Below are 25,809 nucleotides of genomic sequence, written 5' to 3'. Positions count from 1 at the left end.
TGGGGTGACATTGCTTAATAAAATTATACAAGTGACTTTCTAACATTAAATGCTCAGCGATGCTGGTTAATCTCCATTAGATTAATTTACCTTCTATGGGTTGGGCACATTCAAAAGGGTATAGAGAAATGTATTTGAACAGAGGTTAGCTTTGCTTATCATTCCAGGCTTCAGAGGCTGTCTCTTCGTAGACCAACCAAAGGCCGTCCCGAGGTAAATGGGATTCTGTTCAGTTTGGGTTTGATTTCGGTTTGTCACGTGGGAGCTCAGATGGAATAAAACTCTTACTATGCCTTTAAAGTTGGAGCAGACTTCACTGCCTTCCCCCTTCCCTCACCCAGATCTAGGTTAGTGCTCCTTTTTTTCGCAACCTCAGCACTCTGGCTTTCCTTGGAATGTGATACTTAAAACAATGATAACTTTTTTGATGATTTGTCTTTTCTTTCTGCATAAGCCTGTAAACTACTTGGGAGCAAAGGCCGTACATGTGTGTCTTTTTTCATATATATTTGTGTGTGGGTTGTGTCTGTCTGTGTGTATGTGTGAATATACTGTTGTATCTCCATGATTAATAAGTAAGAATAATCAGTATAGGGTCAATTACAGAGCAGGTACTCTATGTGTATGTATGAATGTACTGTTGTATCTCCATGATTAATAAGTAACAATAACCAGTATAGGGTCAATTACAGAGTAGGTACTCTATGCATACATGAATAAACTACATGATGAAGTAGAATTAATAGCTTTGATGAATGTGAAGAGATTGGACCAGGAGGAGTCAATCTGCACATGAGCTACTAAGTGTTGGGATTAGGAAAGATGTTGCTGATGATGTAAATGATGGAGAAGAAGGTGAGGCTTGGTGTTAGCAAAGGGCTTTGTGAATTAGGACTCTAAAAAATTCTAATAGACCATCAGAACTGTGGAAGAGGCTTCAGAAGGTGTCAGGGCTTGGAGACAAAGATTTCTAAGTCATCTTTGTAGATGGGGTTTATGCGGCATTAGGATGTGGCAGCTTCTTTTTTCCACAGATGGCTGCAACAATGCTTCCTTCTGTCCTACATGTTCTCTAGTATTTTGCTACTTTCCCATCAAGAAGTGGGATCTATATCACCTCCCTTTGAACCTGGGTGGGCCTTTGTGTTTGCCTCAACCAACAGAGTATAGCAGAAATGACACCATGTGACTAAGAGTCATAACAATGCCTTGTACCTCTGCCGCCTTCTGTTAAGTACTTTGCTTTTGGAGCCCAGCTGCCATGCTGTGAGGAAGCCCAAGCAGCCTTTGGAGAGGCCCATGTGAAGAGGAACCGAGGCCCCTGAGCATCCCAGCCAACAGCCAATCCCAACTTGCCAGCCCGGTGCGTTAGCCTCTGCATAGAGCAAAGACATGTCATCCCCACTAAGCTCTGTCTGCATCACAGATACATGAGTAGCATAAATGACTCTTGCTGTTTCAGGGCCTTGAGTTCTGGGGTGGTTTGTTACACAGCAATCAATAATTGATATACATAGGCAGATGAAAATATCATGAGATCGAGCGTCGGCCTGGTGTGCAGAAGTCTCGGGTTTGATTCCCGGCCAGGGCACATAGAAGAAGCGCCCATCTGCTTCTCCACCCCTCCCCCTCTCCTTCCTCTCTGTCTCTCTCTTCCCCTCCTGCAGCCAAGGCTCCATTGGAGCAAAGATGGCCCGGGCACTGGGGATGGCTCCTTGGCCTCTGCCCCAGGTGCTAGAGTGGCTCTGGTCGCAACAGAGTGACGCCCCGGAGGGGCAGAGCATCGCCCCCTGGTGGGCAGAGCGTCGCCCCCTGGTGGGCGTGCTGGGTGGATCCCGGTCGGGCGCATGCGGGAGTCTGTCTGACTGTCTCTCCCCGTTTCCAGCTTCAGAAAAATACAAAAAAAAAAAAAAAAAAAGATCATGAGATCTGAGTCAGAAAGGACTGGGTTCAAGTCTCTAATTCTGTTAAAACCAGGGTTGTGTGACCTTAGTTTCTTCATGCATAGAATGATGCTAGTAGTGTCTCCTGCAGAGAATTACTATGATAATCGAAAGAGATGCTCTATGTCAGTGCCTAATACCATGCTTCATCTCTCTGGGGACTGATAGTAAACCGTTATTTCCCCAAGATAGAGAAGTGGAAGTTTTTGAGTTCTCTGAATAAACAGTATATGTAGAATAGAATAGATCAATGGGAGATGGATAGAAGGAGTGAAATAAAAAAAAAAAACCCAATAAAACAAAACAAAACAAAAACAAACACAGGGTGATGAGGAGGAAACCAAGATTGAGTAGCTTCTTGAGAAAATTGGAGTGAAATACAGGACAGAAAGCCGGCTAAGATCAAGAGTGAGAAAAGGCATTGACTTCAGCAGTGGGGACGTGACGAGCAGGCATTGACTTCAGCAGTGGGGACGTGACGAGCGATGTGGGACAGGACAGCGTCAGCAGAGCACAGCGCTGGAAGCCTGCACACTGCGGGAGGCCCGCAGTTGGTCCTTACATATGCCTTACTTTCTGAGCATGATACTCTTCAGGGACCTGAGATTACTCTTGTATTAAAAAGGTATGCCTCACCCATTGAAATGTCAATTTCCCCACTCTAGTGGTCCTTCCCTTTTCTCCAAAAGCATACCCACGTGAGTCTTGCCACACCTCACCCACACAGCTGGTTTTTCCGATGAGCTCATTTATTACGTTTATTGCAGTCTCCGTGGACTGTTGCCTGCATGTTTCATATCGACACTTAAATTTGTACAAACTGCTTATATTCTGGTTCCAAAATGGAAAGCAAGTGTACATATACAGGACACAATGACCAGGAGACCAGTGGCCATATCTAGAAATAGGAGAAGGGATTTGTTGTTTAACAGATGGAAATAAAAGCATCACCCCCTTGCAATCTACAGAGAGTTTCTCACCCTCGCTTGATTATTGAATCCTTTCAGGGTTGCACTTAACTGATCAGAAAATAGCTTCAGCTGTTATCTCAGTGTCTCTGAGCTGAAAGGAATTACAGGTTCTGTAAGTCATAAAAAAAGAAAACGGAGACTCAGAAAAATGTACTTGGGCAACCTTACAGTTATTTACCTTCTTACAATAGTTAAGTGAAATTGATACAAACATGATCACTGTAATCCATGGTGTAAACCTACTTTCCAAATAGCCTATTCTCTTTTTTCTTTTCACCAGAAATGTCACTGGCTTCTTTAATTGGTTAAGAGCACAAAATGTAACAAGCAGAAGGTCTGTTTTAAACAAATAAAAAGCTGTATTGTCTTTCGCAGTTCACCCCAAGTCAGATATATATACACACCACAAAAAAAATGGTGTGTGAAAATGTACACAGGAAATAATATCTTGAAATAAGGGAAACAGCTATTGAAACAGGAATTAATACAATAAAGTCAGCAATAGATCAGCAGTTCTAAAAAAACTGAGTCTTCAAACGCTGAATGGCACAAAGCTATACTCGACCGCTAGACACAAAGGAGAAAGTCTGTACGGTTTTTCGCAAAAATGCTTCCCCGGAAAACCAAATCATCACAATGCAATCGGCAGACCTAGGAGGCTCCAGCTAGATATGAGAGCTACAATTTCTCATACCTCAGATCGAAAATCCTATTTATCCAGAATGGACTAAACTTCAGAACAAAACAGGGACATTGGACATCTTACTTTTCTCTGCCTTTTCCCCGCCTCACCCTGTAATTCCGCATAATTCTGCAGAAAGATGGCTGCTTTAAGAATGGGGCCCAAATAGCCTATTCGTGTTTTACTCTCCAAGATGAGATGCAAAGTCATTTCTAAGCTTTCACATAAAAGGTTTTTTAATATTTATCCTCAAACATTTATTTAGTTTTTACCCTGCGTGAGGCACTGCATTAGGTGGGTCTTCTAAAATATACTGTGTCAGGGGATGAAAGTTAATTTCTGGTTTAAAAAGCCAAATTATGAAAATGCAATATTTATTAGGTACTTGTGAGATAAAAGGCACTTCCCGTAGCACCCCCTCTGCATGCCCTGCACCGAAGGAAAATTTCTGGTTGGTTCAGTTGATACTAGTATGATGCTGCCGAAAGCTGGTTCAGGAGTTGAATTCTTGACAGCTCCGTACAAGGAATGTCAGTTCTGACCAACCATGTCTAAAACCCAGCAAGTTGGTTGGTTCTACAATTGAGGGGGGTGTGGCTGGGAGAGCTGATGGTGGCCTATTGGCCACACAGGACCAGTGAGCAGATAACAAGAGGCAGGAAGTGGAGCTATCTGGCTTGGGCTCTCAGGCAGCGAGGGGCTGGGACAGAGGACATGGGATTCTGATACTGAAACAGAATTCACTGGGCGGGGGATGAACACCTTTCCCCCACTTCCGATGCTTCCTTCTATGTGTAGGGAGTTCAGGTAATGTAACAGTTCTGGCGTCTTTCTACTCTTTTATTCTCTCTGCCCCGGGAGAGGCATCTTACCTGCCCTGGTGAATTTGGGGAAATGAACTGAGCTTATTGGCCTCTCGCTTTTACATTATGGTAGCTAGCTGCCTGTAGGGAGCATGCAGGCAAAACTTGCAACAGCCCCATGTGGCTGTGACTGTTTGGATTTGTCTGTCTGATCCAGGTGTTCAAAAATAGGAAGACCATTTGTCCACAGATACATGCTACCTCCTCCAACACAGACTGTATCAGTAGTAAAGGCGGTATTTTGGCACCAATCAAGTCTACAACCGGCTCAGTCGTTCTGACATTCGGCACAAGGTTGCGAGGTAGCATTGCTCCAGTATTGCCGGGACAATGTGGGACTGCTGTCAAACTGCAGTATCCTGGAATATTGTCAGGGGACTCAGAAGGTCAAGTTCAGAATCCCTGGGAATCCTGTGTCCATAACTACATCTATAACTTCAGCTAAGAATCATGGGTGTACTTGAACAAGTGAAGGGTGAGAGAATCCTCCAAACACTGTCTAGAACAACAGTGAGGGCTTGTGGCTTCATTAATGAGCTGTGGTGTTAGGGATGATATCAGCAAGGTCGTGCAAACACAGAACTGGGTTCCACCCTTTCAGTCCATCCCTGAGGGCAGTAAATACATACAGTATGTCTGTAAAGTCATGGTGCACTTTTGACCGGTCACAGGAACACAACAAAAGATGATAGAAATGTGAAATCTGTACCAAATAAAAGGAAAACCCAGTTTCTGTAGGATGAGGTGGCAACATGTGCGCATGTGCGGATGATGCTGTTAACACTGTATACAGCGGAGCAGCCCACGGCCATGTCAGTCGAGATGTGGATGGTACAGAGGAAAGTTCAGTGTGTTCTGTGGCTCGCTAAATTCTAAACCATGACCAAAGTGCAATGTGAATATCAGCGCGTTTATAACGAAGCGCCACCACATAGGAATAACATGACTCGGTGGGATAAGCAGTTGAAGGAAACCGGCAGTTTGGTGGAGAAACCCCGTTCTGGTAGGCCATCAGTCAGTGACGAGTCTGTAGAGGCTATACGGGATAGCTACCTAAGGAGCCCTAAAAAATCTGTGCGTGATCCCACATCGAACTGCACTGAATAGGTATGAAACTGGGAGAGTTTTCCTTTTATTTGGTGCAGATTTCACATTTCTATCGTTTTTTTGTTGCTTTCCTGTGATGGGTCAAAAGTGCACCATGACTTTACGGACACACTGTAGTTTCTTCTCTCATGGTCACTCTGCCCCCTCCCTTCTGAGAAAGCTCGATGTGGATTATGAAAGAAAGGAGAGCCTGTGTGTGTGTGTGTGTGGGGGGGTGTCTCAACATGCCTTCATGAGACTCAGGACAAATCCTGAATGGCCCCTGAGCTTACAACCAACCTCCTGAAATTGTATGAGCTGAAGTCCCTTGGAGTTTCTTTCCTGAGGACAACAAAGGCAGTCTGTTTATTGGTTTCAGCTGCTATGAAGTGACCATCCTCAGAAGTGAGGCCGTTTCCCTTAGCTACACATTTCTTTGTAGGCACAGTCTTGTATCCCACAGTACCAGACCAGCAGCAGCCGGGCAGGGCCCGACCCTGCGGAAATAGCTCCCTAGCGGTGGTCTCCTTTTGTAAGACAGGCTGTGGTTAGTTCAGCTTAGAAACGATACATGTCCCTCCAGTCAAAGAAAAGGGCTGATTCTATTTTAACACTGCCCTCTTCCCTCTCAAGCAGGGATTTGATGATTTTTTATGCCGAGATGTGTCCGTTAAAATAATCTCTTTCCGGAGCTTTCTCACCTCACCGAGTTGCTGGGAGTGTGGCGGGGGGTAATGTATGGGACGCGCTTGGCAGCTGGTAGGCAGCACTATTGAAATCATGGCTGCTGTTCACATCCTGGAGACGGGAAGACTCAAGGAGGCTGGTGCCTGTCCTTCAATCATGAGTTTTTTTGTTTTTTTTTTTGTATTTTTCTGACGTTGGAAACAGGGAGGCAGTCAGACTCCCGCATGCGCCAGACCAGGATCCACCCGGCATGCCCACCAGGGGGCGATGCTCTGTTGCGACCAGAGCAATTCTAGCGCCTGAGGCAGAGGCCACAGAGCCATCCCAAGCGCCCAGGCCAACTTTGCTCCAATGGAGCCTTGGCTGCAGGAGGGGAAGAGAGAGACAGAGAGGAAGGAGAGGGGGGAGGGGTGGAGAAGTAGATGGGTGCCTCTCCTGTGTGCCCTGGCTGGGAATCGAACTCGGGACTCCTGCACGCCAGGCCGATGCTCTACCACTGAGCCAACCAGCCAGGGCCCAATCATGAGTATTTTTGTTTCATTTCCTTCTCTTCTATCTTGTCCCTGCCCATCTCATCTCACCCATCCCAGCATACCCTCTCCCACCCCAGCCCGTCGCATCAGTTCCACAGATTAGATATTTACAGTTATGTTAGTTGTTGAGTACATTTCCATTTTGAATTTTATTTGCTATCTTCTGGTACTTAACTCCTTGATACCTCCTTTGTTTTATATCTCATCTTCCATTTTGAGAGGACTCTTCAGTTTTGATATTTATTTTCAACATAGATACATGCTTACCTTATTCACCTTTCCATTATGCATCAGAAAGGTGCTGGGGAAGGGGGTGTCTTTATGTGTCTTCTACCCAGAATTCATTTGTAGTCTTTTTCTTTTTCTTAAGGCAGTTCCAAATACACCCCATGTGTGCTGACGTTTGAAAAGGCTGTAAAATTAAAGCTACATAATTATGAATGCTATGAAAAAGGTTTTGACAACTTTTGTTGGCATTTAATTCAAGTTAAACTCCTCTCATTCAAAATAATAAGCATAATGTTACTTATTATGTAAATGAAGTGGCAAGGCAGATGTTTTTCATCCTGGCGCATTCACTGAGGATTAATGCACACAAAAACTGAGCAAGAGGGGCCTGTGTTCAACCTGGAAATTTGAATAAAGGTTGAGCAACAGGAAGGATGATGACTCGGATCTGCTCTGTCCAATGTGGGAACCACATGAAGCTGCTTAAATTTAAATCAGTTAAAATGAAATAAAATTAAAATTAAAAGTCTCTCAGTCACATCAGCCATGAATCGTGTGTTCAATAGTCATTCCGTGGCTGGTGGCTACTTACTGAAGAGCACACATATAGGTCATTTCTATCGTGGCAGAAAGTTCTATCAGACAGTGCTGCTAACCATAGAAGTATTGCAGCAGGCCTAGGGATGTGTGTAGATTCCTCTTATCAACTGGAACTTTATCCATAAGGGTTTGTAGAACCTCCCAGAATGCGTGGAGATGCACAAAGAGCCAAGAGATGTAGGAGTTGGGATCAGGTTGAGTGCCAACCCCCAGACCCCATTTCCACGACGATACCCTCAAACTGTGCTCCTCAATCTTTAAATGTGTATACATGTCACCTGGAGATCTTAGAGTGCATATCTGGAGTCAGCAGGTCTGGGGTGGGCCTCATAGTTGACACTCACACCTGGCTCCCAGGTGAAGCCGCTGAGGCCGGTCTGAGGACCACACCTGGAGAATCACCGATGTACGGTGATTCTCAATCTTGGCTACATACAGTAATCACCTGGGGAGGTTTCAAAACTACTGTTGCTTAGATCTCACCTGCCAAGATTTGGATTTCATTGGTCTTGGGTGTAGTCTGGGCATTAAAGAGTTTTAAAAGCTTCCCAAGTGATTAAAATCTAAGAACCATTGACAGTGATAAAACAAGTCTATGAAACCTGAGGACCAGAAGCACGCCGGCTTCTCCGAAAAGTGTGCTAGATAGAAATCAGAGTCTCAGGCCCAAACCTGGTCCTGCTAAGTCATAATCTGCATTTCTACAGCCTTCCCCAGGTTATTTATTTCACAGGTGTTTAAGGTAAGAGCTGCTACTAGAGAGCTGTTTAAAACAATAATTTATCCATCTGTGTATATATGCTTTCAAGAATTCTTTAAAAGTATGAAGTTCTGTTAGTTCCTAAAATCTTAGGGCATATAATTTAGCCCATACTTATGCCAAATCATTGAAGGTTTATTAGGTTGTCATTGCACAGACACAAACTTGGTGGTGTCTGCTCACATCGTCACAGAAGGTATCAATGATCCCAGCAGAGTGGAAACTGGATTTTCAAGTAAAATCAGAAGGTCAAGAATAATCAAGTTTTTTTAGGAATGATTTTCATATGTTTGCATAAAACTTATTATTCAAGATAAAGTGCTGTTCCCTTTTTAGGTTAATACCTTTTGATTTTAGAAAACTGTATGCTTCTAGTTCATTACCAGAGATTCCAACACAGTTACATTCCTAATTTATGTAACTTTTCATTATGGAACACTAAGATCTTGGGGGGAAGGTGGAGAGAGACTTTGATGTCTCCACGCATGCATATCCACCAAAAGTTTCTAAGATTGTGTTTTTTGAAGAAGTGTTTTTGGAGTAGTATTTTAGGGGACCAGTGCTAAAGATAATTATATTACAGGAAGGTCAACTGTGTGATGGGTTAGTGCAGTGCTTCTCAAACTCAAATGTGAGAAGGAGCACTTGCAGGTCTTGTTAAAACGCAGATTCTGATGAGGCCTGACACTATTTCTTATAAGCGTTATGATGCTATTGGTCCATTGACCGTATTTTGAGTTAGATGATTCTTCCATTACAACTTTTTTGTGAATGCTCATCTCAATAACTCAAAAAATCAAATGTTATAAGCAATAAGAAGGATGATTTTCTTGAAAGTGCTGCTTTGCTCATTTGAATAATCTAAACCAGGGGGAGTCAACCTTTTTATACCTACCGCCCACTTTTGTATCTCTGTTAGTAGTAAAATTTTCTAACCGCCCACCGGTTCCACAGTAATGGTGATTTATAAAGTAGGGAAGTAACTTTACTTTATAAAATTTATGAAGCAGAGTTACAGCAAGTTAAAGCATATAATAATAATTATTTACCAAGTACTTTATGTCAGATTTTCACTAAGTTTGACAGAATAAATCTTTATAAAACAATTTACTATAGTTAAATCTTTCTTTTTATTTATACTTTGGTTGCTCCACTACCGCCCACCATGAAAGCTGTAATGCCCACTAGTGGGCGGTAGGGACCAGGTTAACTACCACTGATCTAAACGATAGACTTCAAAAGGTCAAAATTATTCATAGACCCGTCATTAATTGAAAGCTAATCGGGAAATGAAGTCATTTAAGGCAAAGGCAAAACTGTAACACAAATACCTCAAATGACTACTGGGGCAAAATTTTCAAAATGTTGCAAGCTGTCTGCATGCTTGAAGTAGCAATTTGCATGCATAATTAGGTGCAATCAACAGTTTTGAAAATGTAGTATATTTTCTGAGCCCATATTTACTTGTGACAGATGCAAAAAAAATTTCAGGGTCCCCCAAAAAATAGAAAGGCAGAGAAAGGAAAGATACTTGCATTTAACAATGGGAATCTTTACAAGCACAAGCCTAAATTTAGAACAAATAATAGCTGAAGTATTGTATCTTTATTTTGATTTACTCTTGATTTAAGCCCTAAAGAAGTTGGAACACATTTTGGAAGTAACAAGCATGGAAGAATGATAACTCACCAGTCAGCTCTTCCAGCTCCTGTGGGAACTGACATGTAATTTTTATTCCTACTCTGTAGAAGGAAAATCTGTCACATGCAAAACTTTATTGCACAAAACACCATTGACTCTCTTCCTGCCTTCAGAAGGGGCTTCATTCTTTGAAGATACCAAGTATCTTTTACAATAATTTTTATAAAACAGTTATTTAAACTGGCTATTTCTTCTTCTAAAATTAAGGTCCTTAGATAAGTGCTCATGGGAAATTTGGATTATCTTACTATTTTCAGTGTAGCCAGCAGTGGTGGTCCAGTGCTCACTATGCACAAGGGTACTTTGCTAAGCCCTTTGTACAGATAATCTAATTTACCATTATAAAAATACTATAAGAATTAATTTATCACAATGTACTGGGGAGGAAATAGAGATTAAGTAACTTCTTTAAAGGCATAGCTCTGTATTTATTTTCTTGGCTGGTACATTACTACATACAGGGTCATAATGTTATTTGAAAAGTATAGTGAATCTCAGGCTACAGCTAGCTCATTTTATTTTCAACGAATTCCCCATAAACTTGAAGTCTAGTTTTAAAATAAATTTTGAAGAAAAAGAGACGTGAGTAGTTTTGTTCCCAAACTTTTTTCCTTCTAAAGCATGTTCGCATTGCATTATCCAGATTGGCTGTCTATGCTGATTAAATTATAAGTGGCAATTAATTTCTGTCACATTTAAAGGCAGAGGCAGAGGTTGAGCTTGCCCTGAAGGATAAGACTTAAGGCTGTGTTCTCGTGTGACTGCATTTATTGGAGCAGTGTGTCCTGATATGTAAAAGTTGTCTTTAAGTTAATGCAGAGTGGTCAGGAGATGAACAGTGCAATTTTCTGGTTTCATTAGGCAAGTGTTATCTGTGATACATTATATGTTAGGGGGGAAAAAAAGCCACCCTCTGTTAAGAAATGCATGAATTGTTCATTTATCTCCTGATCCATTTGGGGGCATTATGGAACTCAAAGCCCAGAACAATGGGCTTTAGTTAATATTGAATAGGTTCTTAATAACCCGCTATTCCTTTCCGTGGCTGTTGGAAGGTCCCTCCTGGACGTGCAGAGTTGCAGTAACAGTTCCCGTGAAGTTGTAAGCTACTCCCTAGGACCAAGTGCTGTTAAATTTAGAAGTCATCCTGATCACCTGACTGTCGGTGAGCCCCGATTTCAGAATTTCCAAGTCTACCCTTGTCATCACTATCTATCTATATTTATAGACGCAGTTCACCGCCTGGCCTGGGGTCACCTCCGGAACCTCCTGGAGACCTGCCCTGCCGAGGACGCCCTTCCAGCACAGGAGAGCTCGCCACTTGGGAGCGGCGGTGCCCAGCTGGCGCCCACTCCGGGGTACATTGCAGTAAATGCCTGGCAGTGACTTCTTGCTTCTCCCTCCGCCTTCCCCGTCGACCCTCCACTGCCAACCTTTACGCCAAACTCGGGCGCGCTGCAAGACTCGCGTCCACGCCATCCACGCGGCGCCCTCCCCTTCCCGGTTCTTGCCCGCGTCCGGGCCGGAGGCGAGGGTAGGTCGATTTCCTGCCCGGAATTTGCGGCTGTCTTCTCCTCTTTACTCCAGACTCGTGCGGGGCTGTGTGGCGCGCAGCCGCGGGCGGCGGAGCACAGAGAGGGGCTGGAGCTCGGACAGCCACACGCACCCACCGGAGGGGCTGACCCCGGAGACACGCTCGGCCGCCGGAGGAGGGAGGAAGGCAGACCTGGGCCAGAGTGGAGGTGGGGGTCGCCTGCGGTTGGGGGTGGGCGCACCAGCCACCCGCCCTCCATATGCTCCTCTCCTTCCATCCTCGCCGCCACCACCTTGCACAGGTCGGAACCCCCCCCCCCCATTTCCTTGGCTCCTTAGCGTCGGGGAGAGGGCAAAGGTGAGGGGTGGGCGCTTGGTCAGCGGACTGGGATGGGAGATGGCACTTACACCTGACATTCCCTATTCCTGTCAGTTTCGCCTGGCAAATCCCAGCAATCCGGTTTGTTCTTCCTGTAACTTTGTTCGGAAGGTTGGAGGGGAAGGGAAACGCCGAGGGGCCCCTGGAGAGACTGGAAAGCGGCGAGGATCGGGAGGCCGGGCTGGAGAGCAAGTCCCCGAGCGCCCCCGGGGCTGGGCGCGCGGCTGGGAGGCGTCGCCGAGCCGCCGCCGCCGGGATGCGCGCTGCTTAGCGGGACTGCCGGGGGCGCCTGAAGGCCACCGCTCCAAGGACACGCAGCCGCCCGCTCCTCGCGCTCCCCGGCTCAGACGCCGCCAGTGACCGAGCCGAGGAGGCGAGCGGAGCTGCGGGGAGCGCGGGCGCAGGGTGGCGGGAGGGAGGGCGCGCGCGAGGCGGCCCCTCCTCGGCGAGCCATGCGTGCCACGGGCAGCTGAGGAGCCGCCGGGCACCGCTGCCAAGTCCCCGCTCCGCTTTTGTCTTGCCCTCCAGTGAATGGGAAGATGGAGATGGATGTTGAGGGAGTTTCTCCGCGCCCGGAGCCCATCCCCCGCTCCCAGGGGGCTGGTGGAGCCTGCCAGGCTCCGGCACAGCCGCCCCAGCCCCAGCCGCAACAGCAGCAGCTGGCTCAGGATGAACTGCCGGGCGGGAGTGCTGGAGCTGAGGACAGCGACGACCCCGAGGCGAGACCCAACAGCGAGAAAGGAGAGAGCAAGGTAGGTCCACCGTGTCGGCGCTGTGACACCTTTTAAACAAAACCAAGGAGCTCTAGTAGCGACTGTCACTTTAAACCCTCCGCTTCCCCCACCCCCTCCCCTCGTCTGGTGGTGGTGGGGGCTGCAGATGTGGGGAAGGCGTGAGATTTAAGGGAATCGATGGGCAGTAGTGACTTTCTGAACTGGAAGGCGTGTGCAGAAGTCTGTCCTGGTTTCCGTCTTCAGCGGTCTGTGCAGAGAAAAGTCTTGTGGTAGGTGCGGTGCGATGGCAGGGTAGAGCCCACACCTCAGGAGAGCGGTGCTAAGAGACCTTTGCTTCCCACACGGTACACCCAGGGCTTATTCGGATGATCTAGGTCAGGGGGAAACGTCTGTCTTCAGGAGCTGCCGAGGGGTTTCTGAGACTCCTTGGAGGGAGGTGATATCAACCTAAAGATGACAACAATGGGAGCAAAGTTTGGCTCCTTTGTAGAATGGAGATCACTGCTTCATCCAGCGTTAAACTCCAGGTCCTCTTCCTCACCTGGCAGCCTACCTGGAGGGTGGGGCCAAGTGCCTGGCAGCAGATGAGCCCGGCTGTGTCATTGTAGAGCAGGGGATAGCTGCTACTCACTGTGGTGAGGAGTTCTTAGGTGACTGGATTCCAATGAGAAATGCTTCGGATGCCCTGCTCTGGTGCTGTGGCTTGTTCTGTTGAGAAAATTGTACAGTGGATGAAATGGCACAGAAAACAACTCTTTGGTAATGTTATTAGAGTGTTAGGTATTACAGCTTTGTGTCCCGGTTCAGTTTTCTTTCTCCATACACACTCAGAGTTCAGTTTTGTGGAAGCTAGTGCTGTTTAGTTGCATCCCGTATAAAGTGTACGCATGTGTTTCTTGATTCATTTTGAAATGGGCTGCAAATGTTGGGGAAAAGTTGATTCAACAAATCGGAGTATTGGAACCAAAGAATGGTCAGTCAATAGACTTCCTCCCTTTTGCTCACTTAAGGAAGTGTATGAGAAAATAGTCACTTCTGGCTAAAAAAGAATTGCATGTCACAAAGTACCCTTTCTAGGAGATTGCCTTGGTCTCTGTTGGACCTTTCCAAAGGCACTAGTGGATTAAACAAGTATCTGAAACATTTTGGGATCACATTGAGTGTTGCTGTTTCGTATTTGGAGACAGGCTCACTTAACAAGTTGGTATTTGCAAATGTACAAAATTGTTTTGCATATTGAAACTGAGCTGAGGATTGAGATGGTTGTTTATCTACCAAAATCAATATTGTAATTTAAATGGCAGTCTACCAAGAAGCTGGAATTTCAACACATTCTAGACCGGACTCCGGGTGCCTTACAAATGCAGACAAGATTTACATTGTAAAAACTATGGTGCATTTTAATATTCTAATAGCCTCAGCTTTCTAGTCGCTCTTGATTTCATGAATATTTAATTCTGTCATGACTGCATATTTACTACTTTAAGCGACTGTCTGTGCTCAGTTTTAGGAAATAGCCATAACTGAGCATCATATTACCTAATTGAACTTTAAATCTCTCTTGCAAAGTAGGTGTGGGGAATAATTAAAATATGCAGCCAGTGCTGCCATTTTCATACTGTTGGTTCATATGCCCTGAGCATGAGAAATTCCTGCCATCAGCAAAAATCTGTGCTTATTTGTTTCCCTTGGATGCACCATGCAGACTGTCTAATGTTCTACGGGTTGTGAGGAATAAGGAAGGCAGAACACTACAAATATTACAGCAGGTGAATAGAGGACTGAAAGCCGGTTGATTACAGTTTGTTAATGAGCATGTTCAGATAATTGAGTACTCCGCTGATGTGATTTGCTGTATGTTTGTCTGCAATTTTTGAGGTAGAAACAAAATACCACTTTCTTCCCTCCAGGTGTTTGCCTTTAAAAATGATCTTCTATCCTTCCCTTAACTCAGGAATCAGCTGTGTTTTAACCCTCTGCTTACTGCTGGTATTCTGCTGCTGGTTCTTCTACGAGTCTGAGGACAGTTGGCTGTGTTTTGAACTTGAATAACTCTTTTTATCTTTGGTGGATACTAAGGCGGGTCACAAACTGATTTTCCTTAGCAAATCCTGATTTTGTTCATGGAGAGGCCTTTGGGTGTCTCACCAAATTATTCTGCTAAAAGATAAATGGAAGACAAACTGAGATAAAGTGGGAATGTGGTTTTACCAAGGTGTTTGGGGTGAGGTTGGGAGAGTATCACCCAAAGATTTAAACACAGTAACGTCGAAATGTGATATATGGAACTATGATGTTTTTGTTTCGCTCCTAAGAATAATAAGATATGAATTTTGAATGCTGTATTATTTATTTTAAATCTTCCCCAAGCAAGGGTGCTATAAATAGGATGTCAATAGACATTAACACCCCTTCCTCCTCCTGTAAGTGTCGGAGGAGTAATGGTGTTTATTTATTTTTCAGATTCTGGTTTGAGGGCATGATTTATTTTCTCATGAATTTGCCCCAGTTGTCTTATTGGAAAAGAAATCAGAGCTCAGTGCCCGATCAGCCTGTCTCCTGAATTGCAGGTTCATGGTCATACGTGTTCAGAAAGTCTCTGAAATAGGAAGAAAGATTAGAAAACTGGATCAGTCAAGGGATTTTTTACGCCAGAGTTTCGTGACATGACTGGCGTGTTCTGTTCCTAGAATAACAATGCCCGGTTCCTCTCTGGCAAGTACTCTTCAGAGAAATGTCAGAGCCACTGAGTGCTATATGGACTAGCGTTCCACGAATTGGAGGAGACCATAAATCAACCATTTATTCCCCCTCTGCGCTTTAAGGTAGATGTATGCTAAACCCTTACAAAAAGCAGTGTCCTGTCCTTGCAGTGACATCCAGATGCAATACTGCTAACCCTCTTTGAGAACCTAGTGAGGCATTTCCTCATCCATTTTCTCAAGAACTTCTTCCTCTATCTGAGAAGAGGTTCCCTACACAGACACCACTCTTTTCTTCTAGTTTTTATGCATGAAGAGCAAATGGTCGCTGTCCTGGAGTAAGAGACCTTCAAGTCTTTGCAAGTCTTCTCGACCCTGGGTTTGGTCATCCTCAAAACTTTCTGGGAGCGTTTTCTGTAGGCCTTACATATCCCATCCTTTAAGTGCCTCTCAACACCCTTCTGAGATGCTTTGCTTATGCTAAATAACTCTTAGGTGGCTAGTTTTGAAACTTTGGAAAAGCTGAAATAAAGTTTCTTGTGTTGAGGATCCGTACCTTAGGATCTTATACTTCATTTGTGTTATCAAGTTATTTATACAAATGTGTGAATTCTTCCCCTGATCCCAGATGAGTGATATAAATAATCCTTTCTTGTTTGCTTTAGCTTTGTTCCTTTATATATTTTCCTTTTCTCCCCCCCCCCCCTACACACACTATTTACCATGGTGTTTTTATGTGTATTAAGTGTGTGTTTATAGCCCAGATGGTGGTATCATGACCGAACTCTCTTTTTTGTTTAGCTGTCATTTAAGCCTGGGTTTGAAAGACATGCCGTTCTTGTGGTTTGGGACTAGAGGAGCTCTGTGCTGATTCTACCGATGGCGCTTCATTGGTAAACATGACTCCCGAGTCTCAGTCCAGCTGCATTCCATCACTGATGCTATCCTAAGCTGTCAGTCTCACCGAGGGTGCTGCGGGGAATGTCTTATCCGGTCTGTCCAGTATATTTGTAAAAGCCTTCTATTGTGAAATAATTTTAGATTTATAGAAGAGTTGCAAAAGAAGACAGAGTCCTCTTGCATCCTTTACTCCACTTCCCTTAATGTTAACATCCTACTTAGTCACTGTATGTTTATGACAAAGAAGGCAATCCCATTGGTCCAACACTGTTAGCCAAACCAGTCCTGTCAATTTCTGTTGAGCGCATACGTACACATATTGATGTTTTCCAGTCTAGCCTTTTAGGATTTAAGACTTTCTTTACACCCAAAAAGCTCTTTGAGAGGGTATTTAAGAGCCAAATTTAACTTCCAGCGAACTCCTCCCCGTTTTTCCTGGTGGGTAGACTCAGTTGACAAAGGTTGAAGTGTCTGCAGCACTGCGCCACTTGGCAGTGCGCCGGATGGGAGTTACAACTTTGGGAAAGCTCTCGGGTGCTGTTAACTTATGGGGAGTAAGAGGCGTCTTTTTTAGTGTATCCTGGAAAACATTCCTGCTCCAGGTAAGGTAGGGTTTGTCAGTACGCAGAGGACAGCAAAAAGTCTCAAGAGGCAAGCAGAGAAGAGACAATTGATAAAATCAGGACAGTTCACTTTGATGCCTACCCCCTGGGGTGTTGGCTCCGGGCATGAAAAGCAATGGCAGCCCTTCTGTTTTTGCTTTGTGTTAGCCAGGACTGCTCTAATTTCCAGCACAGCTGCAGCAACTTGCCCAGGGTAGGTCGGATGCCATTGTGGTTAAGAGTGTTGGTTTTCTGATTAAGAGTGAAATCAGAAAGACCAGGGTTTGATCTTGGTTCTTTTCACTGTTATAGGCCTTTTGGAAAGGCCTAACCTTTCCAAACTTCAGGGTTTTGTTGTTGTTTTTTTCCCTGTAAAATAAGAATTATTATAGGACCTAACATTTATGGTTATTGTATGTCTTGAATGAGGTAACACATATAAACTTCTTGATTCAGTGCTTCATAGGTACTGACGGCTCAGAAACTGTTGACAAGTGTGATTATCTTGATTACTTTTGCTGTCCAGAGTTCTGAAAAGGAAAATGAGTTGGGGCTCCACGTTCACCTAGAATTGTCAGTGTCCCAGAAGGTTGTGGGGCTGGAAATGAGACAAATGCTTTGTTCTACAATCAAACCAAGCTGGTGCTCAATCGCTCAACTTTGCCCTGCTGGCCTCCAGATGTCCCCACATCTTCTGCTGGGCAGGAGGTTAGGAAAGACTTGTCAATAGACTGCTCCTCTCTCTTCAGGAAAACCAAGAGGACCAGGATGGACGGCCCCTACATCCCAGCCCAGGCCCCAGGAATATACATAAGACATTAATAATGACCTGCTTTTACACATCATGTTTGTGGCTTCTCAGAGGAGTGGGTGGCAACTCTTAACACTTAAAAATATGGTGGAGCTACAGAAAGATTATATTATTTAGGGCTCTTTGATTTCAAGCAACAGAAGCTGACTTTAATTTGAGCAAAAGGGTATTTCATTGTAAAGTAGTAAGGTAACGACAGGACCAAAGGAAAAATGATACAACTGGTTATTGGGAAGCCAGGGGAATCTCAGAAGATCTAAGAATTAGAAAGTGATAAATGGGTTTTTAGGTGCTCTGCTATAGAAGAGTAAATCACAACCGTTTTTTGGCTTTATATTCCACTGCTCAAGTGCCAGAGTTCATGGAAAGGATAAAGGATGTCAGATTGGCCTTGGTTGGATCAGATATCTACTTCTTGGTCAGGGAGAAAGGGAGGCCATTTAAGCACACAAGATATAATTATATATATATATTAAAATATATATAAAATAAAGTAGGCTTTCTTGAGAAAGAATAGGTAGCAGCCTTCATCCAACACCTGCCCCCCAAACCCTACACCGCATAGCAGCCTTCACCCAACACCTGCCCCCCAAACCCCACACCACGTAGCAGCCTTCACCCAACACCTGCCCCCCAAACCCCACACCGCTGTCAGGTATCTCCCACCCCATCCCATCATACCCCATTATTGCCTTTATTGTCCTCGCTTCTCCGTGGGCCTCTTTTGTACATAAGCATTGGGCCCTGGGAACTGCTTCGGGCACCCATGCATCGAGTTTGAGAGTGTCTTCCTGTTCTCATGGGCATAGCCTTGGCAGAGTCGAAATCAGTTGTAAGAAAGATCCATTTTCTTACTAGGCTGTTGTCTTCACTTGTAATTTTTTTTAGGAAAGCATTGTTGAGCTCAGCCACAAATGTAACTGAGGACAGCAGCAGGAATAGCAGCTCTGCCAGCATATTCTTTAGAGATGGGACCACTGAAGACATGTTTAAAAGCAAAATGTTGACCTAGCAGGCATTAGAAGTAACCAAGTGAAATGATACTATAGAACCCATGGACACACTGGCCAATGAATGACCCCCTTTTTCTTTGTTCTCTCAATAACCAAAGGCACAGCTCATGTGCCATTCCTAACAGCCGGTGGCTGGGTCTTCCCTATCCACCATCCTTCCCAAGCTTCCACCTCCATCTCCTTCCCAGGGTCGCATCCATCTTCCAGGCTAGACTCCCTCTATTTGACAGTCTAGTTTTTTTTGTGGTTTTTTTTTTTTTGTATTTTTCTGAAGCTGGAAACGGGGAGAGACAGTCAGACAGACTCCCGCATGCGCCCGACCGGGATTCACCCGGCACGCCCACCAGGGGCGATGCTCTGCCCACCAGGGGGCGATGCTCTGCCCCTCCGGGGCGTCGCTCTGCCGCGACCAGAGCCACTCTAGCGCCTGGGGCAGAGGCCAAGGAGCCATCCCCAGCGCCCGGGCCATCTTTGCTCCAATGGAGCCTTGGCTGCGGGAGGGGAAGAGAGAGACAGAGAGGAAGGAGGGGGGGAGTGGAGAAGCAAATGGGTGCCTCTCCTATGTGCCCTGGCCGGGAATCGAACCCGGGTCCCCCGCACGCCAGGCCGACGCTCTACCGCTGAGCCAACCGGCCAGGGCTTGACACTCTAGTTTTTAAAAATACTTTAAAAAATGTTTTTCTTTCTTTTTTTTTTAAAGACTTTATTCATTTTAGAGAGAGAGTCAGAGAAAGAGAAAGGAGGGAGGAGCAGGAAGCATCAACTTCTGTATGTGCCTTGACTGGGCAAGCCCAGGGTTTTGAACCAGTGACTTCAGAGTTCCAGGTGGACATTTAATCCACTGCGCCACCACAGGTCAGGCACAATCTATTTTTTTTTGATCAGGTATTTATTTAAATAATAGTTAAGCACCGTTTAAAACATTTATCAAAATATTTAGAAGAACTTTTATTTAACAGCTATAGGTTTGAAAGTCAGTGGTGCATTTCTAGCATTGTACATGTCTTCACTTAAATTCTTTTTTTTTTTTTTTCTTTTTTAAGCTGGAAACGGGGAGAGACAGTCAGACAGAATCCCGCATGCGCCCAACCGGGATCCACCCGGCACGCCCACCAGGGGCTACGCTCTGCCCACCAGGGGGCGATGCTCTGCCCCTCCGGGGCGTCGCTCTGTTGCGACCAGAGCCACTCTAGCGCCTGGGGCAGAGGCCAAGGAGCCATCCCCAGCGCCCGGGCCATCCTTGCTCCAATGGAGCCTTGGCTGCGGGAGGGGAAGAGAGAGACAGAGAGGAAGGAGGGGGGCGGGGTGGAGAAGCAAATGGGTGCTTCTCCTATGTGCCCTGGCCGGGAATTGAACCCGGGTCCCCCACACGCCAGGCCGACGCTCTACTGCTGAGCCAACCGGCCAGGGCCTTCACTTAAATTCTTTTAATTTCATTTTTCAATTACAATTTACCTTCAATATTATTTTGTATTAGTTGCAGGTATACAGCATAGTGGTTAGACAATCATATACTTTACAAAGTCTTCTCCTTTCAAGCCCTTACCTGGCTCCGTACATGTACATCACAACATTATTGACTGTATTTCATGTGCTATACTTAATATGCCCATGACTGTCTGTAACTGCCAGTTTGTACTTCTCAATCCCTGCACCCCTTCCACTCAGCTCCCCAGACCCCCTCCACTCTGGCAAATATCAGTCTGTTTCTGTATCTATGAGTCTGTTTCAATTTTCTTTGTTTATTTTGTTTTTTAGATTCCACATATATGCAAAATCATATGGTATTTCTAACAATCTATTTTATTTTTAAAGTAAGATTCAGGGGCATATAGTAATTTTCAGACAATAAAATTCACCCTTTGTAAGCACACAGTTTAATAAGTTTTGACAAATAGGCATTCCTGTGTAACCACCACCTCAAACAGGATGTGGACTGTTTCCATCACCTCCATAGAGTTCCTTGGTGTCTGCAGAAATCCCCTCACCCTACTTTAGCATGTTCCAAAATTTTGTACAGATGGAATAAAAAAGTGTATATCCTTTTGCATCTGACTTCTTTTGCTTAATGCATGTATTTGATAATTCACTCATTTTGGTGTTTCAGTATTTCTTTTACTGAGTAGTATTTCATTGTATGGATGTATCACATATTGTTTATCATTCACCTGTTAATGGACATTTGGGTCGTTTGCGGACTGTTGGCTTTTATGGATAAAGTTCCTATAAACTTTTCTTGTGTGCATGGGCATACAATTCATTGCTCTCTGGTGAATTCTTAGCAATGGAACTACCGGGTTTTATAGTAAGTTTCAGCTTTATAAGAAGGTGTCAATTTCCTTTCTTTTTTTTAAATTTAGAAATTAAATTTAATGGGGTGACATTGATCAATAAGAGTAGAGTAGCTGTTCAAAATGTACCTATCATACATTCCCACCGTCAAGGATGAGAATTCCAGGTGCTTCCCATTTTTCTCTACACTTAGTATTGTCAGTATTTTTTAATTCTAGTCATTCTAGTAGGAGTGTAATAATTTCTCGTTGTGGCTTTAATGTGTATTAACTCATGATGCTGAACATCTTTTCATGTGCCTCTTTGCCATTTGTATGTTTCTTTGGTGAAATGTCTATCTAAATCCTTGGCCCTTTTTTGTTGTTTAAGAAAATTGGGTTGTTTGTATTCTTATGATGCAATCTATTATTTTCACATAGGTTTAGAAACCCTGATGGAAGTTTGAGAAGATTACGAAGCAAGGGACGTTTTGAGTTTCCTTTCTTTGAGGTTTGCTGGTGAACTAACATTTATTGGGCATTTATCATGTGCCAGTCATAGAGCAAGCTAGATTCACATTGAGTGATCTCATTTTGTGCTCCACAGTAATCCTTTGAAATAACTATTATTAGCCCTGAGGTCACACAGCTAGTATATGGCAGAGGAAGGATTTCCATTTAAGTCTGCCCTGTTCTTATTCTTTCCATTTCATTGGGTGTGACTCAAGACCTGTTCTCCACAACTTACTGGTTAGTTTCCCAGCCCAACCTGCTTGCACTGCTCTGGGTGTTTTAAGAGCAGCCCTCAGGTGAAATGACACTGTTGGCAGTGACATGCAAATCAGGACATTGAGCTTCAGGCAATAGAATGATAAATGGTGGCAGAAAGAGACTTTACTTTGGGTGGTGAGCATACAGTACGGTGCGCAGATGATGTGTTATAGAGTTGTACACTTGAAACCTCTATGGTTTTATTAACCAATGCCATCCCAATAAATTCAATAAAAAAGAAATTTGCCATTTCAAGAGATAATAAAACAAGCATACCTGTAAAGATTGAAAAGTTCTCTCAGTTTCATTTGTCCTGAAAAAATCCTATCCACTTCATAAGGTAGAAAAGGGAGAATTCTCCAGAGAAGTAGAAGGTTTAAGGTGTTAATTTACATCCCAGTACCCAAGGATGTCCATCTTGCTCAGCTAAATTGCAGTGCTATGGTTACACGGAGGGCCAGGTAGGGCCAACCCCTGGGAATAAGATCTCAGTCTATGAAGATCTTGGGCAAACATGTGAATACTCTGGTTTGAATTCTCTTATCAGTGCAGGAACCGACTTATTCAGTCCCAGGAAACCTTGGGTTCCAGGTAAACCAGGACAGTTGTCGCCCTAATTACAACATACGTACATGTAAAGTATCTGGACCATTACAGACTCTCAGGACATGAGAGCTGTCTCTGTTGAAAGTGCTTTGGGGCATTTGGTCTGTGAGTCTGAAAATAACTCATAGCATTTCAGAACTAATGAGGCTGTGTGAATGATTCCAGGTTCTCCAAATTGACTTAAAAAATTGTTCAAAGCAAGACTCTGGATTTGAATTGGACAAATATCATTACCTTTCTGAATAAGGGGCTGTAGAAGTTTCCAAGGCACCATCCCAAGGCCTCCAACTGTGAAGTGTGTTTTAGATCACTAGCTTCAATAAATAATTTTTTTTTTGAAAACAGCATAGTTGGTAGGGTCACTAAGAATGAGACTCGATATTTTCCATGGGGCCCTCAATGAAGAAGAAACTGCTCTTGTAGAGACTGTAATGGGACTTGGGTGGTGTAATTTTGAATCCTGGCTCTGTCCCATCTAACTGAAGTCTTGGATGAATCACATTTTTTTTTTTTTTTTGAATCTCAGTTGTCAACTGTGGAATGGGGATAATATTTTTACCTTTCTCAGAACTGTGTAGACTGGAAATTCAAAATCAGTAGTACATGGGCCAAGATTTTTGTAAGCTCTTATGCAAGTCTGAGTGTGTATGTGTGTATGTCTCTGGTTTTGTTGGATAAGTGTGTTTTCTCCCATGGTATTCTGTATCCTTTTTAGGAAAATGAGCTAAAAAGTATCTCATTAGAGCTAAAAGTGGTCACTACGCTGCCAACAGACCCCACTAGCTTGCTCTCCAGACCCTCTGCTTTGCTTGTGCTTTGGATAATAGAAATACTGGTCGTCTTCGTCATCTTCTTCTTCCTCCTCTCCCCCTCCTCCTCCCCCTCCTCCCCCTCTTCCTCCTCCTCCTTCTTCTTTTTCTTCTTCTTCTTCTTCCTCCTCCTCCTCTTCCTCCTCTCCTTTCTCTCCTTCTCCTCCTCTTCCTCCTCTCCTTTCTCTCCTCCTCCTCCTCCTCTTCCTCCTCCTCCTCCTCCTTCTCTTTCCCCTTCTTCCTTTCTCTTTTTTAAGGTTTTGGAGCTCACCCTACCCAGAGCTTTTGCGGGATTCATTTCCTTTGCCTGTAATGTTCTTCCCCTTCCCCCCTCACTTCAATTTCACCCAGCTAATTCCTACTCAGTCTTCACAATGCAGTTCTGCCCCTCAAGGAAGCTTTTCCTTACTTGAAACATTCCCTGCCTCCCCCATAAGTTAGATCTCTGCTGATATGGCATCATACATTCTTAATTGTCTAATTAGCTGTTTAATATAAGCCATGAAGTTAGGGATTGGGCCTGTCTTTTCACAGCTAATTTCCAAACTTAACATAGTAAATTACATGGAGTAGATCTTCAGGTATGCTTTCGAGGAATGAATTTTGGTATGAATACTCATTTAACAATCTTTTACCCAGTACCTACCTTCTGGCCTAGCCATACACCACGATCTTATGCATCTCACATTCTAGTGGGTGAGACAAATGCTAAACAGGAAAACAGCTTAGTAGGTACAACATACAAATAAACAACTAAATAATCTTTTTTAATCTTATTTTTATTAATTTTAATGCAGTGACATTGATTAATCAGGGTATATATGTTCCGAGAAAACATCTCCAGATTATTTTGACATTTGATTATGTTGCATACTCCTCACCCAAAGTCAAATTGTCTTTCGTCCCCTTCTATCTCAGCGCTACCTGTGGGTAGCGACCCTGGCGGAGGTCGAAGGACCAAAACATAGGGGTCGATGGCTTAAAGCGACCCACAGGTTGAGAACCGCTGTTCTATCTGGTTTTCTTTGTGCCCCTCCCCTCACCCCACCCCCTCTCTCTCCTTCCTCGCCCCCCCCATTACTATCACATTCTTGTCCATGTCTATGAGTCTCATTTTTATGTCCCATCTATGTATGGGTTCATCTAGTTCTTAGTTTTTTCTGATTTACTTATTTACTTTGTATAATGTTATCAAGGTCCATCCATGTTATTGTAAATGATCCGATGTCATCATTTCTTATGGCTGAGTATATTCCATAGTATATATGTACCAAAGCTTTTTAATCCACTCGTCCTCTGATGGACACTTGGGCTGTTTCCAGATCTTCACTATTGTGAACAATGCTGCCATAAACATGGGGGTGCATTTCTCCTTCCGGAACAGTTCTGTAGTGTTCTTGGGGTATATTCCTAAAAGTGGGATAGCTGGGACACAAGGCAGTTTGATTTTCAATTTTTTGAGGAATCTCCATACTGTTTTCCACAGTGGCTGCACCAGTCTGCATTCCCACCAGCAGTGCAGGAGGGTTCCCTTTTCTCCACATCCTCACCAGCACTTATTGTGTGTTGTTTTGTTGATGAGTGCCATTTTGACCGGTGTGAGGTGATATCTCATTGTGGTTTTAATTTGCATTTCTCTAATGATTAGTGATGTTGAGAATTTTTTCATATGCCTATTGGCCATCTGTATGTCCTCTTTGGAGAAGTGTCTATTCATTTCTTTTGCCCATTTTTTGATTAGATTGTTTGTCTTCCTGGTGTTGAGATTTACAAGTTCTTTATAAATTTTGGTTATTAACCCCTTATCAGACGTACTGTCAAATATGTTCTCCCATTGTGTAGTTTGTCTTTTTATTCTGTTCTTATTGTCTTTAGCTGTGCAAAAGCTTTTTAGTTTGATATAGTCCCATTTGTTTATCCTGTCTTTTATTTTATTTGCCTGTGGAGATAAATCAGCAAATATATCGCTGCGAGAGATGTCGGAGAGCTTACCGCCTATGTTTTCTTTTAAGATGCTTATGGTTTCACGGCTTACATTTAAGTCTTTTATCCATTTTGAGTTTATTTTTGTGAATGGTGTAAGTTGGTGGTCTAGTTTCATTTTTTTTGCAGGTAGCTGTCCAATTTTCCCAACACCATTTATTAAAGAGGCTGTCTTTACTCCATTGTATGCCCTTACCTCCTTTGTCAAATATCAGTTGTCCATAGAGCTGTGGGTTTATTTTTGGGTTCTTTGTTCTGTTCCATTGACCTATATGTCTGTTCTTATGCCAGTACCAGGCTGTTTTGAGTACAATGGCCTTGTAGTATAACTTAATATCAGGAAGTGTGATACCTCCCCCTTTATTCTTCTTTTTTAAGATTGCTGAGGCAATTCGTGTTCTTTTTTCGTTCCATATAAATTTTTGGAATATGTGATCTATATCTTTGAAGTATGTCATTGGTGTTTTAATTGGTATTGCATTAAATTTATAAATTACTTTGGGTAATATAGACATTTTAATGATGTTAATTCTTCCTAACCATGAGCACGGTATATGCTTCCACTTGTTTGTATGTTCCTTGATTTCTTTTATCAGTGTTTTATAATTTTTCGAGTACAAGTCTTTAGTCTCCTTGGTTAAA

The 25,809-nt window shown here is 43.8% G+C and overlaps 1 protein-coding gene across 1 annotated transcript in view; it reads left to right on the top strand.

The window, feature by feature from the left end:
• The first annotated feature begins 11,297 nt into the window (after positions 1-11,297).
• Positions 11,298-25,809, top strand: part of LOC136313985 (uncharacterized) — a 601,801-nt gene continuing 587,289 nt past the window's right edge. The window contains exons 1-2 of the mRNA XM_066244308.1: positions 11,298-11,889; positions 12,495-12,718. Coding sequence (XP_066100405.1) covers positions 11,427-11,889; positions 12,495-12,718 — 687 coding nt within the window. The 5' untranslated portion in view covers positions 11,298-11,426. The remainder of the gene's footprint in view (positions 11,890-12,494; positions 12,719-25,809) is intronic.

The sequence above is a fragment of the Saccopteryx bilineata genome, chromosome 10 (assembly GCF_036850765.1).
Source record: "Saccopteryx bilineata isolate mSacBil1 chromosome 10, mSacBil1_pri_phased_curated, whole genome shotgun sequence".
Lineage (NCBI taxonomy): Eukaryota > Metazoa > Chordata > Mammalia > Chiroptera > Emballonuridae > Saccopteryx > Saccopteryx bilineata.
This window is presented reverse-complemented; position numbering and strand designations above follow the sequence as displayed.